This window comes from Scyliorhinus torazame, chromosome 9 (assembly GCF_047496885.1).
Source record: "Scyliorhinus torazame isolate Kashiwa2021f chromosome 9, sScyTor2.1, whole genome shotgun sequence".
Lineage (NCBI taxonomy): Eukaryota > Metazoa > Chordata > Chondrichthyes > Carcharhiniformes > Scyliorhinidae > Scyliorhinus > Scyliorhinus torazame.
In genome coordinates, this window is record NC_092715.1 from 262,601,885 (window position 1) to 262,619,589 (window position 17,705).

General features: G+C 45.3%; 1 protein-coding gene across 2 annotated transcripts in view; it reads left to right on the forward strand.

Annotated features, from left to right (window-relative positions):
* Positions 1–17,705, forward strand: part of LOC140429856 (antiviral innate immune response receptor RIG-I-like) — a 121,585-nt gene that overhangs the window by 95,587 nt on the left and 8,293 nt on the right. For both annotated transcript variants that reach the window (XM_072517343.1, XM_072517344.1), the window contains 3 exons: positions 2,057–2,138; positions 7,058–7,228; positions 16,265–16,416. In XM_072517343.1, the coding sequence (XP_072373444.1) occupies positions 2,057–2,138; positions 7,058–7,228; positions 16,265–16,416 (405 nt within the window). The remainder of the gene's footprint in view (positions 1–2,056; positions 2,139–7,057; positions 7,229–16,264; positions 16,417–17,705) is intronic.

Consider the following 17,705-nt stretch of genomic DNA (forward strand, 5'->3'; position numbering starts at 1 on the left):
GAGTCTACTTAAATGAGCCTGTTGACACTACAGCAAACAAAGCCCATGACCAGAACTACAGGAAAGTCTCCTGATACAAGCAGGATTATTTCTCCATCAGCAATGCACTGAGTGGAGGATAGTTACACAGTGCACGTTATGAGGGAATGCAACCCCAATCACTTACAATTTGTCCCATCAGCTATCTGCATTCTGGTTGGGACATGTGCTGTTAACTGTGTGCAGCATGTATTATTCAGCAGAAAGAACTAGTTTGTCCAGAATAAGTTCCATAGTTGTGGTTCTCCTGAATACCTGTCTCGAATGAGCTGTGGTTTCCTTCCCACGTCCTGTTTAATTATCAAATCTTAAAGAATCTGACCAGTTTGTAGAGCTTGCTTCCTTATCTCTGCTCACACTGTTTCTTACAAGGATTATGTTGATCTTGCAAAGGCTCCTGGCTAACACAAACGTCTTTCCTCCCTCTCAGCATTCTGGGCAATGGGGAATGGAATCATAGAATAGTGTACCACAGCCAGGGGCCATTCAACCCATCGGACTGTGCCCTCTCTTTTGAAAGCAACCCACTCCCTGGCTCTTTCCCCATATCATTCCAAGTTGTCCTCCTTCAAATATTTGCCCAATACCCTTTTGTAAGTTGCTACTGAATCTGTTTTACTACTGAATCTGTTTCACCCACCCTATCGGCCAGTGTAGCCCAGATCCCAACCAGTCATTTGCATTAAAAGAACCTTTGATTATTTTACCGTTAATCCACGCTCTCTGGTTATCAAACCATCAGCCCTTATAAGCAATTTCCCTTGATTCGAACGTTTCATGATGGTGGTAGTGGTCTCTTGGCACATTCTAAACCCCCCCCCCCTACCCTGATGTTGTCAAAGGTGGCAGAGGAATTGAAAGGGGGCTGTAGGTGAAGTAAAAACATACAAAGGGGGAACTAAAGGAACAAACCCCCTCCTCATGAGAGATGGTGGTTGTAATACCACTGGACGAGTGATCTAGAGACCCGGTTCGAATCCCACCATAGCAGTTGGTGAATTTTGAATTCAATAAAAATCTGGATTGGGATTCTCCGACCCGCCAGCCCCATTTTCCGGCATGGCGCGCCCCCGTCGGCAATGGGATTCTCTGTTCCCACAGCCGACCAATGGGGTTTTCCATTGTGGCCACCCCACGCTGTCGGCGAAGCGGAGGATCCCGCCATTGGAGAATCCCGCAGCTGTAATTTTATAAATCCTAATGATGACCATGAAACCATTGTCTGTCGTAAACACCCATCTGGTTCACTAATACCCTTGAGGGGAGGAAATCTGCTGTCCTTACCTGGTCTGGCCTACATTGTGATTTCAGACCCACAACAATGTGGTTGATTCTTAAATGCCCTCTGGGATGGACAATAAATGCTGGGCTAGCCAGTGATGCCCACATCCCATGAACAAATTTAAAAAATATATTATTTTAGTCAGGCAAGGTAATGACACCAAGGTGGATAAATGGGAGTTAACCTACAGATCAGCTTTAATTAAATAGTGGGAAAGGGTGGCGCAGTGGTTAGCCCTGCTGCTTCACGGCGCCGAAGTCCCAGGTTCGATCCCAGCTCTGGGTCACTGTCCGTGTGGAGTTTGCACATTTTCCCCCTGTTTGCGTGGGTTTCACCCCCACAACACAAAGATGTGCAGGGTAGGTGGATTGGCCATGCTAAATTGCCCCTTAATTGGAAAAAATTAATTGGGTACTTTTTTTTTTTAAAAAAAGGTGCGAGGGAAGAAGACCAAGATGGCGGCGGGTGGAGACCAGGCAGCGTGGATGAAGTGGGCGCAGGAGCAGCAGGAGTTTTTTAAATTTTTTTTTAATTAAAATTAAATAGTGGGAAAGGCTCAATGATCTGAATGATCGCTGGTCTTCCTATGTTTTCTTAAATGTCTTGAAATCAGGTACAGCAAAATGTGAAATCGTATCAAAATTTGGATCTGATATTAGGGTAAGATAGTCTTGTGAGGCAAATTTATATGAATTTAATAGTTAACATTATTTTCCTATTTTTAAATATATACAGGCTTTGAGGAAGTGGCTACAAGATTGTCAGGCATTGACATTCTTACAACCTGAAATGCTGTTGGGAAGATCAAAGAACACTGGTAATATCACAAGTGCGACTATTATAGCCTTGAACATGATAAAACGATACTCCATACAAAGATGTTTTTAAAAAATATGAGATGTTAAAATTAAGAAAGGAAGGGCAGCACGGTGGCACAGTGGGTTAGCCCTGCTGCCTCACGGCGCCGAGGTCCCAGGTTCAATCCCGGCTCTGGGTCACTGTCCGTGTGGTGTTTGCACATTCTCCCCGTGTTTGCGTGGGTTTCGCCCCCGCAACCCAAAGATGCGCCGGGTAGGTGGGTTGGCCACGCTAAATTGCCCCTTAATTGGAAAAAAAATGAATTGGGTACTCTAAATTTATAAAAGAAAAACCACTCTTGTGTGCCTCTCTCTCAACAGATGCTACGACTTACTGAGCAAAAAAAAATTAAGAAAGGATTTTGAAGTAAAAATTCTCTCCACTGGCAGGAAGCCATGATACAGCGGACGTAGATTTAGGATAGTTTAGGAAAAGAACAAGAGGAGAATTTTGTTTTTTACAGCGTGTGGATGTGAACTGGAATATGCTGGTAGAAAGGAGGGTGGATGCAGATTGAGCAGTACCTTCCAAAATGGAACTGGATAAATGTTTGTTAAGGAGAAATGTTTGGGCGACTGGGAAAGGACAGGGAAGTGGAGAGTAATTGGATAGTGCTGGCTCAGACAAGATGGACGAAATGGCCTCTATGCCTGCTGTCTAGTGTCTAGTCTCGCCACTATGTTTGTTGAAATGAAGCACATTTGGTTGCTGCACAAAAATAAACATTTTGAATCTTCACCCAGCAGTTTAAAAATGGTAAATAACGCAAGGGTCAAGGGCCAAAATACCTCTTGGTATTTTACTTCACTTCCGTTCCGGATATAGGGACAGGGGTCGGCAATTCAGACGCCTGGAGCATGTTCTGTCATTTGGTGACAGAAAGACTTTCATTTATAATCGCACTTTTCACAGCTTCCCTGTATCCCAAAGTGCTTTACAGTCAATGAAATATTTTTAAGTGAACTCGCTGCTGTGATGCAAGAAATATGGCTGCCAATTTATTCAGCAAAGGAAGACTAAGAGATCGATTAAGAAGGGAAGATTAAAGTATGAGACCAAACTTGCAAGTGACAGAAAAGCAGACTGTAAAAGGCCGATTAAAAAATTTTTTTTTTAAAGATCTGTGAGGGCCCTCACAGTCCAAAACAGGAGAATTTATAATAGAGAACAAGGGCATGGTGGAGCAATTTAATAACTACTTTAGTTCTGTCTTCATAGAGGAAGACACAAATAACTTCCCAGAAATACTAGGGAATCAAGGGTCTAGTGAGAAAGAGACATTGAAGGAAATTGGTATCACTGAAAAAATAGCGCTGGAGAAACGAATGAGACTGGAAACCGATAAATCCTCAGGGCCTGATAATCTACAACCCGGGCTTCTAAAGGAATCGGGCCATAGAAATAGTTGATGAGTTGGTTGTCATCTCCCAAAATTCTGTCGATCCCGGAACAGTCCCGGCAGATTGGAGAGTGGCAAATGTAACCCCGCTATTTAAAAAAGGAGGGAGGCAGCAGGGAATGACAGATCAGTTAGCCCAACATCAGTAGAAGGTAAGATGTTAAGTGGACACTTAGAAAATTTCAACAGGCACTGCTGCCTCACGGCGCCGCGGACCCGGGTTCGATCCTGGCCCTGGGTCACTGTCTGTATGGGGTTTGCACGTTCTCCCCGTGTCTGGTGGGTCTCACCCCCACAACTCAAAAAAATGTGCAGGGTAGATCAATTGGCCACGGTAAATTGCCCCCATAATTGGAGAAAAAGAATTGGGTACTCTAAATTTAGAAAAAAATATATCAACAGGATTAGAAAACGTCAACATGGGAGGGAAATTTATGGGCAGCACGGTAGCATTGTGGATAGCACAATTGCTTAACAGCTCCAGGGTCCCAGGTTCAATTCCGGCATGGGTCACTGTCTGTGCGGAGTTTGCACATCCTCCCCGTGTGTGTGTGGGTTTCCTCCGGGTGCTCCGGTTTCCTCCCACAGTCCAAAGATGTGCAGGTTAGGTGGATTGGCCATGCTAAATTGCCCTTAGTGTCCAAAATTGCCCTTAGTGGTGGGTGGAGTTACTGGGTTATGGGAATAGGGTGGAGGTGTTGACCTTGGGTAGGGTGCTCTTTCCAAGAGCCGGTGCAGACTCGATGGGCCGAATGGCCTCCTTCTGCACTGTAAATTCTATGATATGAAATCATTTTTAACAAACTTTTTTTAATATAAATTTAGAGTGCCCAATTATTTTTTGCTAATTACTGGGCAATTTTTAGTGTGGCCAATCCACCTAACCGGCACATCTTTTGAGTTGTGGGGGTGAGACCCATGCACACACTGGGAGAATGTGTAAACCCTACAGTGACCCAAGACTGGGATCGAACACAGGCCCTTGGCGCCGTTAGGCAGCAGTGCTAATCACTGCATCACCGTGCCGCTATGTTTAACGAACTTACTGGAGTTTTGAGGGCATAACTAGGCGAATAAATGAGGGTGAACCAGTGGATGTGGTGTATTTGGAATTTCAGAATGCTTTTGATAAAGCCCCACAATATAGGTTATTGTGTATAATTAAAGCACATGGGATTGAGGTTAATATATTGACATGGTTAGCAGACAGGAAATAGAACATTAGAATAAATGGACCTTTTTCGACGTGGCAGATAGTAACTAGGGAGGACCCTCGGGGATCAGTACTTGGGCCCAGCTATTCACTTTTTAAAATAAATTTAGAGTGCCAATTAATTTTTTTCAGTTAAGGGCTAATTTAGCGTGGCCAATCCACCTACCCGGCACATCTTTGGGTTGTGGGCGCGAAACCCACGCAACGATGGGGAGAATGTGCAAACTCCACACGGACAGTGACCCAGAGCCGGGATCGAACCTGGGACCTCAGCACCGTGAGACAGCAGTGCTAACCACTGTGCCGCCCATGGTCCCCAGCTATTCTCAATGTACATCGATGATTTGGATGAGGGAATCAAATGGAATATTTCCTTGGAATATTTTTTACCTGGGAAAGGATCTACCTGCCATAGAGGCGAGTGCAGCGAATGTTCACCAGGCTGATTCCTGGGATGGCAGGGTCGTCGTATAAGGAGAGATTGGGTTGACTGGGTCTATATTCACTAGAATTTAGAAGAATGGTAGGCGATTTAATTAAAACGTTAAAAATTCTGACGGGACCGGACACACTGGATGCAGGGATGTTATATCCTCTGGCTGGAGGGTCTAGAACAAGGTGTCACAGTCTCGGGATACTGGATGGGCCCTTTAGGACTGAGATGAGAAGTTTCTTCACTCAGAGGGTGGTGAAGCTGTGGAATTCTCTACCACAGGAGGCTGCGGAGGCCAAATCACTGAATATTAAGAAGGAAACAGGTAGGTTTCTAGACTCTAAAGGGGTATGGGGAGAGCGCGGGAGTGTGGCGTTGAGATAGAGGATCAGCCACAATCACATTGAATGGCAGAGCAGACTTGTGGCTCACTGGCCTCCTTCTGCTCCTATTTTCTATGAAATGTGGAACCTCGCTATTCAGATGCTGCCAGTTTCCCTCTCGCGCATTGGAACTGCAACCAGGGCTGAAAAAGCAGCAAGTACAATTTTACAAAAATAAACTTGGCTGCCAAACAGATTCACAGCTACTGTTGTGGCATTTTCGGAATGTTGCTTTGCTTTTTCTGCAGCAAATTCCATGTGCGGACCGGTGGCAGTTTAGCAAGAACTGGAAGCAAGGGGGATGCAGCATGTCAGACCCCTCTTCTGCCCAATGTACTGATTCAAGGGGAACATTTATCACCGAATGGTGAAACACTGAAGGAGACCATTCGGTCCATTGAGCCTTGGCCAGCTCTTCAGTACGAGCTATCCAATTTGTTCCACTGCTTAACTCTTTTACCACAGCCAATTCAAGTGTCCATTGTGGGTTAGAAAAGTTGACTTAATCTAAGCAAGTGTGGAATAACTTATGTTTAAGTAGAGCCCATAACATAGCGAAGTGTCCAAATGAGGAAGAGAGTTCACAAACAAAATTTAACATCAAGCCACACCAAGGGATTAGGACAGACCATAAACGTAGGAGTAGGCTTCTCGGCCCATCGAGGCTGCTGCACCATTCAATGAGATCATCTGATATAATCCTCATGCCCACTGTCCTGCCTTAACCCCAGAACCCTTGATTCCCTTAACGATTTAAAAATCGGTCTAACGCAGCCTTGAACATACTTAACTCAGCCTCTGCTCTCTTGAGGTAAAGAATTCCACAGATTCACTACTCACTGAGAGAAGAAATTCCTCCTCATTTCTATCTTAAATGGGCAACCCCTCACTCTGAGATTATGGTCCTGGGCCTAGACTCTCCCACAAGGGGAAACAACCTCTCAGCATCTACCCTGACAAGCCCCCCGCGAACCCGATAGCCAATAATGTCACCGCCCATTCTTCTAAACTGCAATGAGTACAGACTCAACCTCTCCTCATCAGAAAATCTCCTCCATACCCAGAATCAATCTAGTGAACCTTCTCTGGAAGTATATTGTTCCTTAGATAAGGGGACCAAAATTGTTTAGTGCCTTGTATAGTTTTGTCAAGACCTCCCTATTTTTATACTCCATTCCCTTTGACCAAAGGCTTGTTCAATGAGGTTGGTTTTATGGAACGCCTTAAAGGAGATGGGGTACAGAGACAGTGAGGGTTAAAGAGGAAATTCAGAGCTTAAGGCGCAGGCAGCTGAAAGCATGACCATCATTGCTGGAGCAGTGAAGATTAGGGACTGGCAAGAAGACGGAATTGGAGAAATGCAGATCTCGGGCTGGAGGAGATTGCAACGGTATTGATGGAGTGTTATTAAACTTAATTACTTTAGCAATGCATGTATTGTGTTTTGCAGGAATGACGTTGCCCTCACAGAAAAAAGCACTGACTTCATTTAAAGACGATTCTGGAAGCAAAATCCTTGTAGCAACGTCTGTTGCTGACGAAGGAATCGACATTGCCCAGTGTAACCTTGTACTGTTGTATGAATATGTGGGTAATGTCATAAAGATGATCCAAACAAGAGGTAAGGTCATTGATGTAGTAAGAAATGATTAACTGATCGATCCCCCTCCATGTGTCCCATTATTTCATAACAAACAACGTGTCGCTCGAGTCAAGATTAGCTCTGGTTAACAAGTGGCTGAATGCAAAGTGGTTTGAGGATCTTCAATAGCACTGAAATAAATGCTTTGAAAATGGCGCTGGTTCTTCGTATCCAAATCATTTTTTCTAATTAAGGGGCAATTTAGCGTGGCCAACCCACCTATCCTGCACACCTTTTGGGTTGTGGGGGCAAAACTCGCGCAAACACGGGGAGAATGTGCAAACTCGACACAGTAACCCAGAGTCGGGATCGAACCTGTGACCTTGGCGCCTGCCTTGGATAGACCACATTTTCACAAGACAGACACTAAACCGAGCCTATCTAACAGGTTGAGTTTATTTTAAATTGGCATCAAAGTGCCAATTCTTAATGGCATAGATGAAATCAGTGTTGAATTCTGTTGCTGTCCTGGTAGGTCAAAGGGAAACACGATTTAATGTATGGGCGAGAGTTCCTCACAGGGAGTACCATGATTTTCCAATGAAATCTCATTCCATCGGGATTGGTTTTTTAAAAAAAATTTTTATTTTTAAAAACAAATTTAGAGTACCCAATTCTTTTTTTATCCCCAATTAAGGGGCAATTTAGCGTGGCCAATCCACCTACCCTGCGCATCTTTTTGGGTTGTGGGGGTGAATGCGCAAATGCCACACGGACAGTGACCCAGGGCCGGGATCGAACCTGGGTCCTCGACACCGTGAGGCAGCAGTGCTAACCACCGCGCTGCCCTGGGATTGGTTCTTAGGACAGGCTGTCTTTACCCAGGAAGCGAGCGTAGATATTCCAAGGACACTGGCCACGATCTTACTGTATTTCCTAGACTCATTACACCCTTGTTCAAAAAAGGTTTTCAGGGTAAGCCCAGCAATTACAGATCAGTCAGTTTAACTTCAGTGGCAGGTAAGCTATCAGACACAATTATTTGGGATAGAATTAATAGTCACGTGGAAAAATGTGGGGTGATTAGGAAGAGCTGGATAAAGGTAATGCTGTTACGTTTGTGGTGTACATGAACTTTCAAAAGGCATTCAATACAGTGCCCCACAACAGACTTGAGAAAACGTATAGCTCATGGAATAAAAGGGACAGTAACAACATGGATAGAAAATTGACTAATTAATGGGAAACCGAGAGTAATGGTCAATGGCTAGGTTTCGAGCTGGAGGCGGGTTAGTATAGGAGTTCCCCAGGACTGGGAGTCTTGCTTTTCCTGATATATATTATTGATCTGGATCTTGGTGTGCAGGGGACAGTTTCAAAGTTTACAGACGACATGAAACTTGGAAGCATTGTAAACTGTGGAGGACAGTGTAGAACTTCAAAAGTACATAGACAAGTTGGTGGAGCGGGCAGCTAGGTGGCAGATGAAGTTCAATGCAGAGAAGTGATGAAGTGATGCATTTTGCTACGAAGAACATGGATAGACAATATAAAATTCGGGGTACAGTTCTTAAATGGTGCAGGAACAGAAGGATCTGGGTGTCTGTGCATAATCAATGTTGGTAGCAAGATTGGATTGGATTTTGATTGGATTTGCTTATTGTCACGTGTACCGAGGTACATAGAACATAGAAAATACAGCACAGAACAGGCCCTTCGGCCCACGATGTTGTGCCGAACCTTTGTCCTAGATTAATCATAGATTATCATTGAATTTACAGTGCAGAAGGAGGCCACCCGGCCCCCCGAGTCCGCACCGGCCCCCGGAAAGAGCACCCCACCCAAACCCAACACCTCCACCCAACACCAAGGGCAATTTTGGACACCAAGGGCAATTTATCATGGCCAATCCACCTACCCTGCACATCTTTGGACTGTGGGTGGAAACCGGAGCACCCGGAGGAAACCCACGCACACACTGGGAGGATGTGCAGACTCCGCACAGACAGTGACCCAAGCCGGAATCGAACCTGGGACCCTGGAGCTGTGAAGCAATTGTGCTATCCACAATGCTACCGTGCTGCCCTTAAGAACAAATAAATCTACACTATATAATTTTACCGTAATCCATGTACCTATCCAATAGCTGCTTGAAGGTCCCTAATGTTTCCGATTCAACTACTTCTACAGGCAGTGTATTCCATGCCCCCTCTACTCTCTGGGTAAAGAACCTACCTCTGATATCCCTCCTATATCTTCCACCTTTCACCTTAAATTTATGTCCCCTTGTAATGGTTTGTTCCACCCGGGGAAAAAGTCTCTGACTGTCTACTCTATCTATTCCCCTGATCATCTTATAAACCTTTATCAAGTCGCCCCTCATCCTTCTCCGTTCTAATGAGAAAAGGCCTAGCACCCTCAACCTTTCCTCGTAAGACCTACTCTCCATTCCAGGTAACATCCTGGTAAATCTTCTTTGCACCTTTTCCAAAGCTTCCACATCCTTCCTAAAATGAGGCGACCAGAACTGTACACAGTACTCCAAATGTGGCCTTACCAAAGTGTTGTACAGCTGCATCAACACCTCACGGCTCTTAAATTCAATCCCTCTGTTAATGAACGCGAGCACACCATAGGCCTTCTTCACAGCTCTATCCACTTGAGTGGCAACTTTCAAAGATGTATGAACATAGACCCCAAGGTCTCTCTGCTCCTCCACATTGCCAAGAACTCTACCGTTAACCCTGTATTCCACATTCTTATTTGTCCTTCCAAGATGGACAACCTCACACTTTTCAGGGTTAAACTCCATCTGCCACTTCTCAGCCCAGCTCTGCATCCTATCTATGTCTCTTTGCAGCCGACAACAGCCCTCCTCACTAACCACAACTCCACCAATCTTCGTATCGTCTGCAAATTTACTGACCCACCCTTCAACTCCCTCATCCAAGTCATTAATGAAAATCACAAACAGCAGAGGACCCAGAACTGATCCCTGCGGTACGCCACTGATAAATGGGATCCAGGCTGAATATTTGCCATCCACCACCACTCTCTGACTTCTATCGGTTAGCCAGTTCGTTATCCAACTGGCCAAATTTCCCACTATCCCATGCCTCCTTACTTTCTGCAGAAGCCTACCATGGGGAACCTTATCAAATGCCTTACTAAAATCCATGTACACTACATCCACTGCTTTACCTTCATCCACATGCTTGGTCACCGCCTCAAAGAATTCAATAAGATTTGTAAGGCAAGACCTACCCCTCACAAATCCATGCTGACTATCCCTAATCAAGCAGTGTCTTTCCAGATGCTCAGAAATCCTATCCTTAAGTACCCTTTCCATTGCTTTGCCTACCACCGAAGTAAGACTAACTGGCCTGTAATTCCCAGGGTTATCCCTAGTCCCTTTTTTGAACAGGGGCACGACATTCGCCACTCTCCAATCCCCTGGTACCACCCCTGTTGACAGTGAGGACGAAAAGATCATTGCCAACGGTTCTGCAATTTCATCTCTTGCTTCCCATAGAATCCTTGGATATATCCCGTCAGGCCCGGGGGACTTGTCTATCCTCAAGTTTTTCAAAATGCCCAACACATCTTCCTTCCTAACCAGTATTTCCTCGAGCTTACCAGTCTGTTTCACACTGTCCTCTCCAACAATATCGCCCCTCTCATTTGTAAATACAGAAGAAAAGTACTCGTTCAAGACCTCTCCTATCTCTTCAGACTCAATACACAATCTCCCGGTACTGTCCTTGATCGGACCTACCCTCGCTCTAGTCATTCTATTTCTCACATGTGTAAAAGGCCTTGGGGTTTTCCTTGATCCTACCCGCCAAAGATTGTTCATGCCCTCGCTTAGCTCTCCTAATCCCTTTCTTCAGTTCCCTCCTGGCTATCTTGTATCCCTCCAATGCCCTGTCTGAACCTTGTTTCCTCAGCCTTACATAAGTCTCCTTTTTCCTCTTAACAAGACATTCAACCTCTCTTGTCAACCATGGTTCCCTCACTCGACCATCTCTTCCCTGCCTGACAAGGACATACATATCAAGGACACGTAGTACCTGTTCCTTGAACAAGTTCCACATTTCACTTGTGTCCTTCCCTGACAGCCTATGTTCCCAACTTATGCAATTCAATTCTTGTCTGACAACATCGTATTTACCCTTCCCCCAATTGTAAACCTTGCCCTGTCGCACGCAGCTATCCCTCTCCATTACTAAAGTGAAAGTCACAGAATTGTGGTCACTATCTCCAAAATGCTCCCCCACTAACAAATCTATCACTTGCCCTGGTTCATTACCAAGTACTAAATCCAATATTGCCCCTCCTCTGGTCGGACAATCTACATACTGTGTTAGAAAAGCTTCCTGGACACACTGCACAAACACCACCCCATCCAAACTATTTGATCTAAAGAGTTTCCACTCAATATTTGGGAAGTTAAAGTCACCCATGACTACTACCCTGTGACTTTTGCATCTTTCCAAAATCTGTTTCCCAATCTGTTCCTCCACATCTCTGCTACTATTGGGGGGCCTATAGAAAACTCCTAACAAGGTGACTGCTCCTTTCCTATTTCTGACTTCAACCCATACTACCTCATTAGGGTGATACTCCTCGAACTGCCTTTCTGCAGCTGTTATACTATCTCTAATTAACAATGCCACCCCCCCCCACCTCTTTTACCACCCACCCTAATCTTATTGAAACATCTATAACCAGGGACCTCCAACAACCATTTCTGCCCCTCTTCTATCCAAGTTTCCGTGATGGCCACCACATCGTAGTCCCAAGTACCGATCCATGCCTTAAGTTCACCCACCTTATTCCTGATGCTTCTTGCGTTGAAGTATACACACTTCAACCCATCTCCGTGCCTGCAAGTACTCTCCTTTGTCAGTGTTCCCTTCCCCACTGCCTCATTGCACGCTTTGGCGTCCTGAATATCGACTACCTTGGTTGCTGGACTACAAATCCGGTTCCCATTCCCCTGCCAAATTAGTTTAAACCCTCCCGAAGAGTACTAGAAAACCTCCCTCCCAGGATATTTGTGCCCCTCTGGTTCAGATGCAACCCGTCCTGCTTGTATAGGTCCCAACTTCCCCAGAATGCGCTCCAATTATCCAAATACCTGAAGCCCTCCCTCCTACACCATTCCTGCAGTCACATGTTCAACTGCACTCTCTCCCTATTCCTAGCCTCGCTATTACATGGCACCGGCAACAAACCAGAGATGACAACTCTGTCTGTCCTGGCTTTTAACTTCCAGCCTAACTCCCTAAACTTGTTTATTACCTCCACACCCCTTTTACTACCTATGTCGTTGGTACCAATCTGCACCACGACTTCTGGCTGCTCGCCCTCCCCCTTAAGGATCCTGAAGACACGATCCGAGACATCCCTGGCCCTGGCACCCGGGAGGCAACATACCTACCGGGAGTCTCGCTCGCGACCACAGAATCTCCTATCTATTCCCCTAACCATTGAATCTCCTACAACTATTGCTTTTCTATTCTCCCCCCTTCCCTTCTGAGCCCCAGAGCCAGACTCCGTGCCAGAGACCTGGCCGCTAGGGCCTTCCCCCGGTAGGTCATCCCCCCCCAACAGCATCCAAAACGGTATACTTGTTTTGAAGGGGAATGGCCACGAGGGATCCCTGCACTGTCTGCCTGTTTGTTTTTTTCCCCCTGACGGTAACCCAGCTATTCTTGTCCTGTACCTTGGGTGTGGTTACCTCCCTGTAACTCTTCTCAATCACACCCTCTGCCTCCTGGATGATCCGAAGTTCATCCATCTTCAGCTCCAGTTCCCTAACACGGTCTTTGAGGAGCTGAAGTTGGGTGCACTTCCCGCAGGTATAGTCAGCGGGGACACCGGTGGTATCCCTCACCACCCACATCCTACAGGAGGAGCATGCAACTGGCCTAGCCTCCATCCCCTCTTACCTGACAGAATACAGCTGCCCTGTGGACTAACTAGATCTCCGCCCTCCGACTCTGCTCCCAGTCAGCTACACTTTCTGTAAACTCCTAGCTCTCTTCTCACTCTTTGCGGAAATGTCGGAAACAAAATGAAAGGAGCACCTTACTCCCTCCTCACCTAACTCCCTCGGTCAGCAAACTCTTACTGTAGCACTCAAAATGCACCAAATTCAGCACTCCCTCGGTCAGCAAACTCTTACTATAGCACTCAAAATGCACCAAATTCAGCACTCCCTCGGTCAGCAAACTCTTACTATAGCACTCAAAATGCACCAAATTCAGCACTCAGTGCAAACAAAGTCTGCACTGTCGGGGATCACTTTTATACTGTGAATCTAGCCTCTGAAAACTGGCCTAATCCAATTAACTAATTAACAAGCTCCAGCTGCAAGTGCCTACAAGTAGAAGCCTGTTTAAAGCTGATTGAAAATTCACCTTCTTCTAAACCAAACAGCAACTTTTAAGTTAATTAACTAAATAAAAGAAAGACTAAACTTTAGATAAAAATGAAGCCTTATACTCCCTCGGTCAGCAAACTCTTACTATAGCACTCAAAATGCACCAAATTCAGCACTCAGTGCAAACTAATACAGTGAAAAGTATTTTTCTGCGAGCAGCTCAACAGATCATTCAGTACATGAGAAGAAAAGGGAATAAAAGAAAATACATAATAGGGCAACACAACATATACAATGTAACTACAAAAGCACTGGCATCGGATGAAGCATACAGGATGTAGTGTTAATGAAATCAGTCCATAAGAGGGTCATTTAGGAGTCTGGTGACAGTGGGGAAGAAGCTGTTTTTGAGTCTGTTCGTGCGTGTTCTCAGACTTCTGTATCTCCTGCCCGATGGAAGAAGTTGGAAGAGTGAGTAAGCCGGGTGGGAGGGGTCTTTGATTATACTGCCCGCTTTCCCCAGGCAGCGGGAGGTGTAGATGGAGTCAATGGATGGGAGGCAGGTTTGTGTGATGGACTGGGCGGTGTTCACGACTCTCTGAAGTTTCTTGCGGTCCTGGGCCGAGCAGTTGCCATACCAGGCTGTGATGCAGCCTGATAGGATGCTTTCTATGGTGCATCTGTAAAAATAAGAGTCAATGTGGACATGCCGAATTTCCTTAGTTTCCTGAGGAAGTATAAGCGCTGTTGTGCTTTCTTGGTGGTAGCATCGACGTGGCTGGACCAGGACAGATTTTTGGAGATGTGCACCCCTAGGAATTTGAAACTGCTAACCATCTCCACCTCGACCCTGTTGATGCTGACAGGGGTGTGTACAGTACTTTGCTTCCTTTGATGCATGAAGAGATCAGTTAATAAAGCATATAGTATGCTGAGGTTTATTAATGGAGCATAAAAGTACAAGAACAAGCTTATGTTGAACTTATACAAGACACTTCGAGTCCAGCTGGAGAACTATGTACAGTTCTGAGTGCCACATTACAGGAAGGATGTGAACACATTAGAGTGGAAAATTCCATGAATTTATACAGGTAGGTCTTCCCTTTTATGTATGAAGCAGAAGCCCTTGGTCTTCAATGCATTAACCACAAGTCCCGTACTGTCACAGAAAGCTTGTTCTCCAGCATGGGAACTGTTGAGTGCAATGTCATCGGCCAATGCCGAGCACTTGATTCTGCGACTAGTACCTAGGTATGCCTCCTCCTGCGCCATAACAATTCTGTTTTTTAGGGGCCATAAATATAAGGGATTCAAGAAAAACCCAGAGTGGTGAGAACGTGGAACTCATTACCAGAGGGTGGATTTAAGGGGGAACTGGATAGAAATAGACATAGAATTTACAGTGCAGAAGGAGGCCATTCGGCCCATTGAGTCTGCACCGGCCTTTGGAAACAGCTGCCCACACCTCTGCCCCATACCCATAACCCAACAACCCCTTTGGACACTAAGGGAAATTGGCCAATCCACCTAACCTGCACGTCTTTGGACTGTGGGAGGAAAAACGGAGCACCCGGAGGAAACCCACAGATACAAGGAGAACGTGCAGACTCTGCACAGAGAGTGACCCAGGCCGAGAATCAAACCTGGGACCCTGGAGCTGTGAAGTGACAGTGCTAACCACTGTGCTACCGTGCTGCCCTCTAGAATGTCTTTCACCTTCAAGAACTTCAGTTCGTACTGACCGTTGGTTTGCAATGAAACACAAAACATTCTGTTTACTTTACTTTGAATAGACAGCATGTGTAAAGTGTTGCTAAATGAGGGAGACAGGAACAGGATACACTGGTAGTGTCAGGTGAAGAACAGATAGAACATAAAAAACTAATATAGACCAGCTGGACCCAGTGGTCCTCTTCTGTGTGGTAAATTCTATCTACGGCAATGAAGAGCTGGGTGATGCACTCACTGGATCAAGAGTACTTGTGGAATTTAACATGTTATGGAAAGAATGTAGAGATGCTGCTAATTATTTCTTCCATGCAGTTGAGCAGTATGTCATTTCATTTTACAAAAGTAGTTTATCAATAGGATATGAAGGACTTTGGTAAAAAGGTCTGATACTGTGGGAGGAAAGGGGCAGCACGGTTGCATTGTGGATAGCACAATTGTTTCACAGCTCCAGGGTCCCAGGTTCGATTCCGGCATGGGTCACTGTCTGTGCAAAGTCTGCACGTCCTCCCCGTGCGTGCGTGGGTTTCCTCCGGGTGCCCCGGTTTCCTCCCACAGTCCAAAGCTGTGCAGATTAGGTGGATTGGCCATGCTAAATTGCCCTTAAGTGTTCAAAATTGCCCTTAGTGTTGGGTGGGGTTACTGGGTTATGGGGATAGGGTGGAGGTGTTGACCTTGGGTAGGGTGCTGTTTCCAAGAGCTGGTGCAGACTCGATGGGCCGAATGGCCTCCTTCTGCACTGTAAATTCTATTCTATTCTACACCTACCAACCTCTATTGATATCTATATTACTATTCACAGTATGCACGTGGTGTGTTAAATGTTTTGCACAAATAGCAGTCCACATACTTGGCTTTGGTCTTCCCTGCATAGCGTTGAGGTACCAAGTTTGTTTTGTGGCGATTCTGAAGTGGCGTTTCTGTTCACTCCTGTTAAGTGTAATTGATTGTTGTTACAGGGCGTGGCAGAGCACAAGACAGCAAGTGCATCCTTATTACCAGCAAGAAAGAGCAGGTTGAGAAAGAGAAGCTCAACTTTTTACAGGAGAAGATGATGTACGAGGCTATTCATAGAGTGCAACATTTGGACAAGGGAGTCCTGCTTGAGAAGGTGATAGTGGACAAACGGATGATATGCTTACGGGTTTCCTAACCCATTTCTTGGTCAAACTGCATTTTTTTTTTTTTACTACCTAGGTCCCCCTGCACCTTTTATGACCTTTTACTTTCTAATCAGGGGTGGTGTCCGGCTTTACAAAGGGGAGTGAAAATCTGGGACTCTGTTCGTCTTCCTCATTTAAAAAAACTGTTGAGGCTCGGGTCAATGGAAAATTAAGATTAACTGATGAGTGGTTGACAACTGGTTACGGAATCAAGGGAGTTGATGGAGTTAAAGACACAGATCAGCCATAATCTAACTGAACAGAACAGGCTCGAGGGACTCAATGGTCTTCTCCCATTCCTATGTTCAAGGTTTTAAGACTTATTAATGAAATGCAAATTGCTTCCACACTTGATCTTAGCCAAAAGGCCGAGAGGGGATGTTAAATTACTTTCTACAGCAGAGTCCCAACTATGTACAGGGTATAATTTTCCGAATGGAATATTAGAATTAGTCAAAATGGTGCAGCTCGATTTTGTTTCCACGTTTGGGATGAGGGCTGTCCTTGAATAGAATTAATGGATCTATGTTCTCCAGTTTTTGGAAGAGTAAGAAGTGACCACATTGAAACGAATGTAATTCTACGAGGGCTTGAGAGGGTACACACGTTTTTCAGGCCGGAGCCGAATTAGGGGTGATAGTCGCAGGCTAAGGGGGTTGGCCACATAGGCCTCAAGGTGAGGAGAAATGTCTTCACTCAGATGGTTGACAATATGTAGTTCTCTACCCCAGAGCGGGAACGCTCAGTCATTGAGTAGTTTAAAGACAGAGCTAGATTTCTTTGGAGGGTGGGGAAGAGGATTTGATGCCATGATCTTATTGAGTGACAGAACAAGCTCGCCCACCTTCTGTTTCTCATGTTCACGGGCTTCTATTTTGAGTTTCTAATTGTATAACAATTTTGGAAAATAATTGCGAGATGTGATTGGCTCTGTGCACATGGCACAACCACACCCATTTTTACTTTGCTATTTGGCTGCAAATAGTTTACCGTATTGTTTTTAAAAATGTTGAAATGTGGGTGTTTCAGCAGTAATGTATTTGAAAGTTGCCGACGAGGAAACGAGCAACGGTACAATTTATCTTTTTTTTAAAATTTTTTTATTCAAATACAGAACCCCCCCCCCCCCCGTATACATAAATAATAAATTAACAGCCATCATCAACACAAAAGCAAATATACACACCCACTCAAGAAAAACAAACCAACCCCCCCCCCCCGCCCCCCGGGTTGCTGC